This window comes from Cyprinodon tularosa, unplaced genomic scaffold, assembly GCF_016077235.1.
Source record: "Cyprinodon tularosa strain WSP-4 unplaced genomic scaffold, ASM1607723v1 ctg420, whole genome shotgun sequence".
Taxonomy (NCBI): domain Eukaryota; kingdom Metazoa; phylum Chordata; class Actinopteri; order Cyprinodontiformes; family Cyprinodontidae; genus Cyprinodon; species Cyprinodon tularosa.
Window position 1 is genome coordinate 636,469 of NW_024039142.1, and position 13,370 is coordinate 649,838.

Here is a 13,370-nt window from a genome sequence, read left to right on the forward strand (position 1 = left end):
ACCTACAATCTATAGCAACCAATATAAATGAACCAATTTTTTTTAGTGCACATTGTTATCCAGTTTAAATTAGCCCTACCATTTTAATGGAGTGATGAAATATCAAGCAAGTATTGCGACAAAAGCATGTTGATGACAAAAAGCAGGTGGTAGTAGTTAGGGCTGAAACAATTAAACGGGATAATCATGATTAATCGATTATAGAAATAATCGTCAACTAATTCAATGATCGATTAATTGTTAACTGGAGTATAGAGACTCTAAAACATGCCTTTAGCTGATAGAGCAACCCAATTAGAGCAGTAATTACAGAAAAATATTGAAAAAATATAAAAATATTGTGCATTTAAGATAAAAACAAACTTTTTTATATGTCAATATGCTCTATGCAGAATTCCACAGGTCAAGAGATTTTAGTTTCACCTGGTTCAATTCTATATAAAATCATCTTTAAGGAACCTTTGGCTTTGCGATTATTGATTAATAAATCTAAAAAATAATCAACAGAATAATTAAATATCATAATAATCGTTAGTTGCCGCCCTACTTGTAGTTTCACTGTGACTTCAAATGTGTATTTTTTTATATACCTGTAGGTGGAGTTATGCAAATTAAGTGTATTTGGGTCTGAATTAATCATGTTTCTACCTGTAGAAAATCTGAAAGGAATCTTTTCCTGAAATGCCGTGTTTAAAAAAAAAACAAAAAAACAAAGTATTTCAGCTGTGATGTTACTGAATAATTCTGGATTGGAACAAGAAGATCCAGCATTAGGATGACACACATGCAAGTGATGAGTGAATCCAAACTAATGGCAGATGTGTATCTTAAACCATGTTGATAGAAGCTTTATTTTAACATGAAAAATAAAACAGAGAGATTTAACAATACAGTAAATAAAAACCATGACCCCCTCCCTTTATCCTAAATGGATTGAAGTTTTTAAAAGTGGGCCTATAGGATGTCCACCTGATTCGTTCCATCTTAGCATGACCTGACTTGATTTATCTCAGCCGACCCACTGGATCATTTCTTCTCCACCCTGCATCAATACAGATTCCATGCATCTATCAATACCAGGGCATAGCAATTCAGATTTAACATGGTATCCAGTCCTTTGCAAACTTCCTGCAATGATTGGATATTTTGCTTTATAAGGAGGTACTTTGTTATAGTCTGTTACTAAGGTTCTTATAAATATTCTGCTCTGCATTGGATGTTTTTTTACCTCCTATATTTTGGATGAATTAGTCTTTATAACTTCGGTTCTCACCATCCGTCTGTTTAAAACATATTTTCAATTTATTATGTCACATCTGTGGAACTACTCAGAAAAACAGTTTTATTGGAGAATAGAATTTCCACTCCAGATTTTCCAGCTCTGTTAGCTGATGATCTAGAGAGTATGTAGGTCAGTAGATGAGCATCATATCATGTCAGATCAATTTGCTGATTTTTTATAGACACATCTTTCTTGGCCGTGAGACTTTTTTCCTCCAGTTTTCTTCTTTACTGAAGCATATTTAATCAGATAATTGTGCTCTACTTTATTTCCAGCTGTTACTCTATGTTTTTCTAACACAAAGGCCTATCCCTCTTCAGTGTGTTGAATTCAATTCAATTCAGTTTATTTATATAGCGCCAAATTCACAACACATGTCATCTCAAGGCACTTTACAGTTCAACCAGATCAAATTGATACAAAGTTTTCTATCTAAGGAAAACCAGTTGATTGCATTGACTCATTGACTCAAATACAATCCCCCACACTAAGCATGCTTGTAGCGACAGTGGAGAGGAAAAACTCCCTTTTAACAGGAAGAAACCTCCAGCAGAACCAGGCTCAGTGTGAGCGGCCATCTGCCGAGGCCGACTGGGGTTCAAGGAGACAGAAGCAGAGATACAAAAAGCAGCTGTAAAAGGCGGCCCCGTCCAGGAAACACACAGCCAGGCAGACGAGCTCCAAGGCAGCTCCCATGCCAGAGGACGAAGAAAGCACATCCACTCAGTCACGGTCAGAGAAACAGGACCACACTGGAAAACAGGCCGATCTCCAACATCTATAAACAAGGGTGTTGATAGAAGCAGCACAGCTGATGTTTCTTTCCAGGATGACGTCACAGCCAAACAGGAACAGACGAGGCAAAGCTACTCTGAGGAAAAGCAGAGAGAGCAGAAGGTTAGAGATTGAACTAACAGATTCTGCAGAATAGGAGAACAGAGAGAGAATGAAGCAGAATGATGAAATGGGGGTCCCTATGTCCTCCAAAAGTCTAAGCCTATAGCAGCATAACTATAGAGATAGCTCAGGATAACCTGAGCCACTCTAACTATAAGCTTTATCAAAAAGGAAAGTTTTAAGCCTAGCCTTAAAAGTAGACAGGGTGTCTGCCTCACGGACTAAAACTGGTAGTTGGTTCCACAGGAGAGGAGCCTGATAACTAAAAGATCTGCCTCCCATTCTACTTTTAGAAATTCTAGGAACCACTAGTAAACCTGCAGATTGAGAGCGAAGTGCTCTGTTAGGAACATAAGGAACAATCAGATCTCTGATATAAGATGGAGCTTGGCCATTTAAGGCTTTATATGTGAGAAGGAGGATTTTAAATTCTATTCTTGATTTAACAGGAAGCCAATGAAGAGAAGCCAGGATAGGCGAGATATGATCTCTCTTTTTAATTTTCATTAGAACTCTGGCTGCAGCATTTTGGATCAGCTGAAGGCTTTTAACTACAGTTTGTGGACTTCCTGATAGTAAAGAATTACAATAGTCCAGCCTTGAAGTAACAAATGCATGGACTAGTTTCTCAGCATCACCCCTGGACAGGATATTTCTAATTTTTGCAATGTTCCTCAGATGAAAGAAGGAAATTCTAGAAACCTCCTTGATATGGGACCTAAATGACAGGTCCTGATCAAAAACAACACCAAGATTTTTTACTTTATTATCTGAAATCAGTTTAATCCCATCCAAATGAAGTGACTGGCTAATCAGTTTCTTTTTCAGAGACTCTGGTCCAAAGACTATAACTTCTGTTTTGTCTGCATTCAGAAGCAGAAAGTTAAGAGTCATCCAGGTTTTTATGTCTTCAAGACATGCCTGTAATCTATGTAATGGGTTAGCTTCATCTGGATTTATAGACAGATATAGCTGGGTATCATCAGCATAACAGTGGAAATTAATCCCATGCTGTCTAATAATTCTACCAATTGGGAGCATGTATAAAGTAAAGAGAATTGGTCCTAGCACTGATCCCTGTGGTACTCCACAGGTAACCTTTGAGCGTGTTGAAGATCTATCATTAACATGAACAAACTGAATTCGATCAGATAGATAAGATTTAAACCAGTCTAGTGCTGTTCCTTTAATTCCAACAAAATATTCAAGTCTTTCTAAAAGAATATTATGGTCAACTGTATCAAATGCAGCACTAAGATCCAACAGGACGAGCACAGATACAAGTCCATTATCTGAGGCCATGAGAATATCATTAGTGACTTTCACCAGAGCTGTTTCAGTGCTATGATGAGCTCTAAAGCCAGACTGAAACTCTTCAAAAAGTTCATTATGGTGGAAGTGATCGCAAACTTGTTTGGCAACTACTTTCTCAAGAATTTTGGATAAGAAAGGAAGATTGGATATAGGTCTATAATTGACCAAGTCATCTGGGTCAAGAGACGGTTTCTTAAGCAGAGGTTTAATTACAGCAACCTTAAAAGCTTTAGGTACATATCCCTGTAACAGAGATAGATTAATCACATCTAAAATGGAGGAGGAGATCAAAGGGAATACCTCCTTAAATAACCTGGTTGGAACTGGATCTAACATACAAGTTGAAGGCTTAGATGAAGACAATAATTTTGCTAATTCAGAGAGTTCAACTGGATCAAAGCAGTCTAAACCCAGTTCAGATTCCATGACTACCTCAGGTACAATCGCGGATAGAGGAGTGCTTATGATCTTATTTTTAATAAGATCAATCTTATTTATAAAGAATCCCATAAAGTCATTGCTGCTAAGAGCAGGTGGAATGGACGGTTCAACAGAGCTATGGCTCTGGGTGAGTTTGGCAACTGTATTAAAAAGAAATCTAGGATTATTCTTATTCTCCTCTATTAATGAGGAGAAGTATGCTGCTCTTGCTTTACAAAGGGTCCTCTTATACAGCAGTAAACCATTTTTCCAGACTAGGAAGGACTCTCGCAGGCCTGTGGAGCGATATTTTCTCTCCAGTTTCCTAGCATTTTGCTTCAAAGTACGCAGCTCTGCATTAAACCAAGGAGCAAGCTTTCTATTTTTAACGGTTTTCATTTTCAAAGGAGCTGCGTTGTCTAAGGCAATACGCAGAGAACTAGCAACCCCATCAACAAAATCATCAACCTGTGAAGGGGAATAAGCTAAACTTTTGCACTCTGCAGCACTGCTCAGTGACACAGAGGAGAGAGAAAGTGAAGCAGATTCTTTAAAATTTATAACTGCACTATCTGATAAAGATCTACTAAAATTGAACCTTCTTTTGGGGGAGGAGAACTCTGTTAAAGTAATCCTGAAGGTTATTAGAAAGTGGTCAGAGAGGACAGGGTTGTGAGGAAATACTGTTATTTCTTCACATTCTATGCCGTATGTCAGCACAAGATCCAAAGTATGAAGATGAGAATGCGTGGGACTATTCACATTTTGAACAAAGCCAATAGTGTCTAAGATAGCATTAAAGGCTGCTCTTAAGCTATCGCCTTCAATGTCAGCATGGATGTTAAAATCTCCCACTATGATGACCCTGTCAGTATTTAATACCAAATCAGAAAGGAACTCTGAAAACTCATCTAAAAATTCAGAGTAAGGACCTAGTGGACGATACAAAGTTACAAAAAGAAGAGGTTTTCTTGCCTTGAAATTTGGATCAGGGAAATTAAGGGTTAAATGTTCAAAAGAGTTGTAGGTATTAACTGTTTTGGGAGTAATCAGTAAGTCAGACTGGAAGATTGTTGCTACTCCTCCTCCTCGCCCAGAACTTCTGGGGATGTGAAAATTTAAATAGCTTGAAGGAGTTGCCTCATTTATGCTCACATAATCCTCTTGCTGCAGCCAGGTTTCTGTAAGGCAAAACAAGTCAATGTGATTATCACAAATCAAGTCATTAACTAGTAGACTTTTAGAGGAAAGCGATCTTATGTTAAACAGACCGCATTTAATTGTTTTAACTTTTTCCCCAATTTGAGTTATTTTGATTTTAATTAGATTATCATGATTTACTCCTTTGGGAATCTTTGCTAATTTATTAGATTTTGGTCGTGGGCAAGACACTGTCTGGATGGAGTAAAGAGTGGGTAACAGTAGAGAAGCTGCAGAGATGTGTGTTAAACTACAACTCTGCTTCCTGGTCTGCACCCTGGGTGGTCAGGGTTTTGGAGGACTAATAAATGTGGCCAGATTCCTAGAAAGAAGAGCTGCACCATCCAAAGTGGGATGGATGCCGTCTCTCCGAATCAGACCAGGCTTTCCCCAAAAGGATTGCCAATTATTAATGTAGCCCACATTGTTTTCAGGGCACCACCTAGACAACCAGCGGTTGAATGACGACATGCGGCTAAACATGTCATCACTGGTCAGATCAGGGAGGGGACCAGAGAAAATTACGGAGTCCGACATTTTTTTGGCAAACTTACACACCGAAGCAACACTAATTTTAGTGACCTCCGATCGGCGTAACCGGGTGTTACCACCAGCGTGAATAACAATCTTACTGTATTTAACCTTATCCTTAGCCAGTAGTTTCAGGTAGGATTTGATGTCGCCCGTTCTGGCCCCCGGCAAACATTTGACTATGGTCCCTGGTGTCTCTAATGCCACGTTTCTGACTATGGAGCTGCCAATCACCAGAGTGGGCTTCTCAGTGGGTGTGTCACTGAGTGGGGAAAACCGGTTAGAAACGTGAACGGGTTGGTGGTGACCAGTGGGCAGAGATCCACGACTACGCTTTCTGCGTACAGTTACCCAATCGCCTGGCTGCTCAGGCACTTTTGGAGGACAGCTACGTGGGGGGCCTACTTCAACAGCCTGAAGCCTGGATTCTAACTCTGACACCCTCGCCTCCAAAGCTACAAAAATACTACACTTATTACACATCCCATTATCACTAAAGGAGGCAGAGGAATAACTGAACATCTGACACAGAGAGCAGGAGAGAGGAGAGGAAGAAGGAAGAGTTGGAAAAGAGTCAAGGGAGGGAGAGAGAGAAGCCATAGCAATGCTAAGCTAGCGCTAGCCTAGGCTAGCTACTTCTTGCTATCAGAAATAAAACCGTGTGAAACTGACAAGTGCTCAGTAGAAAAGTGCAGCAGAAGGTGCTATGTTTTAAAGTAGTCAGTTAGAGTTACTTAGATACAGAGATATCACAGAGAAAATAACTTAACTTCAGATGGAGATCCTCTGAACAGCTGCACACTCAGTTAATCCAAACAGGAAGTGAACACTGAAACTGAAAGGGAATTGGTGGAGAAATTAGTCATGAAACCACATCTATCTACATCTGTCCGTGTTTGGTTGGTGATAAGAGCAAGCTGTTAATGGGTTTTTTATTCCTCCGCTGTTTCTGTCAGGCACCGGAGTGGATGATGCTGTGGGTGAGGTGTCCATCCATGTGGAGGTTTTCACTCATCCAAACACTGGGGAACATAAAGTCACAGTGAAAGGTATTTTCTTTTATTATTTCCTTTAACAATCAATTTGTTCACATATGCAAAATAGAAATCAATTTTTCCAGAAGCTTATTTCTTTTCTGCATTGTTGGATTTTATTCTTTGATTATTATGTGATCCACCAATACAAAGACATATGTGATCAGAATTTAGCAGGACAAGGACACATGATTACTATTAAGAAATAATCAGTATACTGCATTATTACTATACAGCTACTTACTATACAGCTTTTGTTGCAAACAAAGTTTCAAGTCTTGGAGTTATATTTCTTATAGTTTTGTACATCAGGAAATTGAAATTCTGGCAGGCTGTTGTTCTTTGAAGAAAAAGATGTAACACTTCTTGATAATTTCACATCACTGATTATTTTTTTAACACACATTATTGGTGAGATTTAGGCTTAGACTTTGACTAGGCCAGTCAGAAACTTCAACATGCTTTGATTAAAACCAGTCCACGGTAGTGGATGGGTGTGTGGGATTGTTTTCCTGCTGGAAGCTGAAACCTCTCCTTTGGTATCAGTGTTTTAAAGCTGCTCACAGGCTTCGTCCCAGGAGATATCTGAGTAAATGAAGAATAATTGTGCATTTTTCTTAATTTTTAATCTGCAGTATGGTCAGGCTTTTGGATAATGTTTCATAGGAATGTCCCAGTACAACATTTTATGATACGATACAGATTGTGCAGCTTTGAATATTGACTAATACCAATATTTACCCGTTACGATATCAGCATGAATCATACATACTTACATATTTACATATGTACATATTTTAATATTAAACATCTTACATAGTTACATATTTTAATGTACGGAACAATAGAAAAGGCTTTCTTGAGTAATATTTCTCTATGAGAACAACTGACCCATTTCTTTTTAATCAAAATAATATATAAGACAAAGTTATATAACCCTTAATCAAAAGTAGATAGAGGCAACGTGCTTCTATGAGCTTTCCAATATCTGAGATGTTAGACAACCTTAATGTTTTATAATTTTATAACCCTTAACTTCTCCAGGACCTCCCTGATTTGTTCATCGTTTCCGATGATGCTGCTTACTATTATGATCTGTAATAGTTTTTACACCCTTTAATTCACTCAGATTTTGTCTTTTAATTCCTAAAGCAGATTAAAATTAATTCAGTATAAGAATCACGTGAGAAAAGAATTAGATTTTAGGACTTACTTCCTGTGGGTGTTAATCAGTGAAAATAAAAATAATCTGTGTGCCGTAAAAATGGTTTTATCTGTTAACAACAGATGTCTCCTATTTTCTCGCACTTAATTTTACATGAGCTTTGTATGCACTCAGGAACAATGTGTTCCAAGTCTCCACCACCCCCACTTTCTGTTCATTAAAGAAGCTACAAGAACTCAGTTCACCAGTAGCTCATTTTAATCTCTCTTACAAGCCAAGGCTCGACTAAAATAAAGCGTCTAATGTTTCTCTAACAAACCTCTTTACATAACAGCTGGATTAAGGTATATATTAAATTACACATAGATCTGCATTTATCCATCCCTAATAGCACTGTCTTTTATTAATGTGTATCAGATTTAAAGACAAATAATAATATAATGGACATGAAAACATATTGAAAGAACTGCATTATCCTCCCTAAGTTTCTGTCTGTGAATAAGATGCAGAATTTATTCAGATAGAAGCAGGATTTTCCTTTTCATTCTCTGCTTCTCACGACTCCACTGTCACACATTGGGTTTTTTTTTTCCCATATGAGCCTCTTCCTCATTGTCACCCACACCTTCCCCCTCACTTTCTCTCTTCTTCATCTCCACTCTGTCTCTGCCTCAGTTGTGGCTGCCAACGACCTGAGGTGGCAGACGCAGGGAATATTCCGCCCATTTGTAGAGGTCTACATCATCGGCCCCCACCTGAGCGACAAGAAGCGGAAGTACGCGACCAAGTCGAAGAACAACAGCTGGGCTCCTAAATACAATGAAACCTTCACTTTGTACGTAGATATCAATAGTTTTACCAGCGGTTTGTGATCTGTGGGGGTTATATAACGAGCTCTAACTCTTCCACAGCACATTGAGCAACGAGGTGGGTCCGGAGTGCTATGAGCTGCAGGTGTGTGTGAAAGACTACTGCTTCGCCCGTGAGGACCGAACCGTGGGCATGTCGGTCCTTCAGCTGAAGGACATGGTCTCTAAGGGCAGCGCCGCCTGCTGGCTCCCGCTGGGTAAACGCATCCACATGGATGAGACGGGCCTCACTGTCCTGCGCATCCTCTCCCAACGCAACAACGATGATGTGGCCAAGGAGTTTGTCAAGCTCAAGTCGGACCAGCGCTCCGCAGAGGAGGGCCGTGGCTAAACAAGTCTGTTTGGGGTTTAAAATGCTGCGTCTGGAGCCCCAGGACTCTCCTGGTACACTGCAAGTCACTGCCGAGTAATCCAGTGTTGTAAAAGCACATACAAGACAGGAGTCAACACACACTCCGTACTGTAAATACATCTATTTCAGTGGAGAAGACACAAAGCAAAGAGAAGCACCACAGAGTCCACCAGTGTCTTTACTGTTGCTGATGTGTTTATCCCAAATTTTTATTAACAGCAGAGTTTCCTTATTTACGGTGGAGGAACACAAACTTCTCTCTTGGTCAGGTTGAGAATTATCTTGTAGCCTCTAAATATTTTTATCCTTCTCACTTTTTCCTTTTTTAGTTTGTGCCCTCTCATCCCTTCGCTGGTATGTTCTCAGTCAGAGAAGGACCCGCAAGTGCCAACAGATAACTGCTGAAATATGCCAAGAGCTTTCCCAAACACAAAAGGGCCAGCTGTCCATTCGAAACACATCAGAACCAAGCTCAAAAATTACAGATATTACAAGAAAAATCAGCACTTTTCGTTAATAGTTCAACTTTATTACTAATTAATCTAGAGCTATATTTATATTTCAGTAATTCTAGATAACCTTATATACATATATATATATATCTATAAATTACTTAAAAAGGAAATAGATGAACTTACAGGGTTATTTGATGGACATGTGGTCATTGAAAGATTGTTCTTGTCTGTCTTTCTGTCTGTGGACCCTAAAGCAGCACACTGCCTGACACTCTGAATACCTTCTGTTCCGTTGACTCTCTGTCTGTGTCTTGTTTAAGGACGGCATGGAGAGAGAAATCTGATGAAAGCACACATCTGAGCACTGGGATTTATCACATGGTATATAAATATGTGTGTGTCTGTGAGTGAGTGAGTGAGTGAGTGAGTGAGTGAGTGAGTGAGTGAGTGAGTGAGTGAGTGAGTGAGTGAGTGAGTGAGTGAGTGAGTGAGTGAGTGAGTGAGTGAGCATCATTTGTGGTTGTTGACAGTTACCTGCCAGTGTAATCATAGAGAAGCCATTTCTATGTTAATTATATTTGGAGGTTCTGTTGATTTTTTATAGGTTTGTTTACATTTTTAAGGCCAAAATCTTTTTTTTTATTAATATTATTTTGGTTTTTTCTAACTTTTGTGTTTTACTGCAAACATTCCTTGTAGCCTTCTCTGGGCCTATCAGCAGTGCATTACTGAGGAGGGATTAAATCCCATTTCATTTTCTTAAAGAAAAAAAGCAACTAGCTGCCCAGTAATATGGGGATTATTATATAAAAACACCTGCATTGAGATATTTTGCTAAGTAGCCTCATGAGAGATATATCTCCCATCCTGCCCCCCTGAGTTAGCATAGATCTGCACTGATCCAACACATTTAATATTCTTTTTCACATTTTGTCACATCCCAACTGCAGACTCTGATGTGTTTAAGAGGAGTTCTGACAAAAATAGTTGTTTTTGTGAAGTGAAAGAAAATAATATGTAGAGTGCTGTGCATTTGTGCATTTGAGCTTCTTCTCCTGAATCGACAATTTGTAGATCCAGTTTCCCTGAAATTACAGCTATGTCTGTAACCGCAGTTTTTTGTTGTTTTTTACATCAAGGAGCCAATTCATCCAGCTCAACCTCATTCAGAGTGAATAAAGATCACGTCTGAGTCAGTACCATCACTGATAAAGCAGTAATTGAAACATTTTAAATCGGTGGGGTAAAATGAAGTCAGTGAAAAAGGGGTATATGTGTTTGGAGTTTCCTGCTCAGGAATGAACTCCAACAATTTCTTAAATCTTTTGAAACCTGCAACTGTTTTTCTCTCAGGTTTAATCTGTATTTAGCTCCATCCATTTTCCAATTATGATCAGCTTTCTCCCTTTTGCCTAATATGTCCAAAGCATCTTCTTCTACATTTGCTGTGGCCCCCAAAGCTGGACCTCACAGTATTTCCAGAATCTTCCTTTTTCTACTCATTGATTCTCTCCGAGCTGTTGAGTGCAGCTCCCCCAGAGCTACCATGGGCATCTTGATTCTGCATACTAATGATATTCTTCTGTTGCCTGTGGGTTTAGATGGACCAACATATCTTAGCATGTTTGCAGTTGCATCATACATATTCTGTTTTATGATTGGTAAATTTAATTTAAGCTTTTTTAGGTGGGTTTTTTTTTCACAGAACAGCTGGATTTAGAGTGAGATAAATGAAACGCTTGGATTCGACTGATGAGGTGACTTCTGAGGGCAACTGGTTGCACTTGAGTTTATTTTGGAGAATCGGGGTAAAGAGAAAACAAATGCACAGTTTCCAGATTTATATTTGCAATCAATTTTTTAAATCCTGTATCTTTTTTTAATCCACTTCACAATCAAGCACTATTTACTGTTGGTCTATTACATAAAAAATACACAGACGTTTGCAGTTATAAGTTGACAACATGGGGAAAAGTTCAGAGGGTTTTATTACTTTTTCAAAGCTTTACCCTAGAATCCAGACTGAGAAGAAATACCTCCGCTAAAGGGCTGAACCAGAACTGGTCTGGATATGATATTGAAAAGAGGACAATGTCCACACTCTACAGAGACTTTTAAAGTCGTTTCTCACCCACAGTCTTGGTTGCACCAATAAAAACCTATTATTCATCTGATCTGTTAAGTTTTTCATTCTGTAGAATAACAGAAAAATACCTTAACAGCTAAACATCTGTCCACCTTTAAAGATTTTATTCTTATGACTTATTGCCATTGAACTCAAAACCATTGAAACAAATTATACATATATATTTATAAAAGTTTTGTTTGTGTACTAACCTATAGGTAATGTTGATAATAGAGATTTTGTAGGACTTAAAACTACATTTGTAGATGTATTTATGGGTCCTAAAGAATTAAAAAAGGACCTATAATGAAACAAAGTGGACCAATTAAACTCTATGCATCTGATCTCTAAACTCCAAGTAGATGAGTCCGTTTTGAAGCAGTCTTATGTTTACATGGTGGATTATTAGTGTAATTATTGCAGCACAAGTGTCCGATATGTTGTAGAAGTTGTCTCTTTTTTTTTTTTCCCTCTCTCTCCTGGGGCCAAAAATCAAAGCCGTTGAGACTGAAATTATGTTAAAGTAGACTGGGATATGAAACAGAAACGGATTGTTGTAAATAGCTGCCATGTAAAACAAAACAAAAAATGTCTGAATACGTGAAGTTTGCTGCTCTGTTGTAGACTTGAATTTCGTGCAGATTGACCTGATCAGGTTTTGATTAGAAACATAGGAAGACCGTGTACATGATGGAGATGAAATACAAGCCATATGCATCGGCTTTACAGGCGTGATTAGGGGCTAAATGAATATTATGTACGTTTCCAACCTTCACTCTGGCAGAATACACATTACACCGTTTGCTCTATAAATGTCTAAAGATTTATAAGGGTGTAACTCTCTGGCATGTACAAGGTCTTTTTATTCAACGAGAACCTCTGCACACTAGTTTAAAAGACAAAATAAGAGGTAGACAACCATCAGATAGCTGGAAATGCCACGAAAATCTTTATTTACTGCTGTTGACAATGATTCTCTTCAGTCGAGGAAGTTCTTCCTCCTTCTGAGGCTAAGTTTGTGCTGGGCTACCAGGTTTGAGGCTAAAGATGTTAGTAGATGAAGCACAATGAAAAGCACACGCACACACTGGCAGACAGACATGCATGATCATCCCCTCTCTGTCCAGGTGAGCCACAAGGTGGCGCCGGTTGTGTACTTCCAGAATCGGTGCATGATAAGAAGAAAACAAAAAAAGAAAACGTGTTGTGCCAGCACGCATAATTATTTGATGTTTAACGCCAACTGTTGTCTTCTATATTTTGATATTTGAATATTGTTTTCTATTTTTCAAATGTTTGTGAATATATAAATATGTATTACTGATGATGTGTAGTGGGTACAAAGTACTGGCATGAGACTTTTTTTACACAAAAGATGTTTCTAATTTTGTTTTTGTTTTTATTCTGGTGGTTATTACTGGGGGCCGAGGCACCTGAGACGACAGTCTGTGTTTCTGCTACCAATAAAATATGTAAAACAAGACTCTTTCCCTCTCGCCTGTCACTGTGTGCAAAGATGCAGCTTGATGTTCCAGGATACATATGGTGGCACTCCTGGTAAGATAATGTGTAGAAAGCCTTAATCGATAATCATCTTATTCTAGCAATTTTACACCAAAGATTTGGTGAAAAAGAAAAAACATCCTCTAATTTTAATAAATCCAAGGATAAAATTGTAATACTTTTAAACAAACAAACTTTGGCTTCCCTATAAATGTATGCAATG

The 13,370-nt window shown here is 38.5% G+C and overlaps 1 protein-coding gene across 12 annotated transcripts in view; it reads left to right on the forward strand.

Moving 5' to 3' along the window:
* The window catches only part of unc13a (unc-13 homolog A (C. elegans)), an 84,520-nt gene extending 71,393 nt beyond the window's left edge, over positions 1-13,127 (forward strand). For 5 of the 12 annotated variants that reach the window (XM_038299223.1, XM_038299220.1, XM_038299224.1 and 2 more), the window contains 3 exons: positions 6,601-6,693; positions 8,519-8,678; positions 8,755-9,953. In XM_038299223.1, coding sequence (XP_038155151.1) covers positions 6,601-6,693; positions 8,519-8,678; positions 8,755-9,043 — 542 coding nt within the window. In that variant the 3' untranslated portion in view covers positions 9,044-9,953. Of the gene's footprint in view, positions 1-6,600; positions 6,694-8,518; positions 8,679-8,754; positions 9,954-10,011 lie in introns of those variants that run through there. The other 7 variants (XR_005281997.1, XR_005282000.1, XR_005281998.1 and 4 more) reach the window with 2 other exon arrangements.
* The last annotated feature ends 243 nt before the right edge of the window (positions 13,128-13,370 follow it).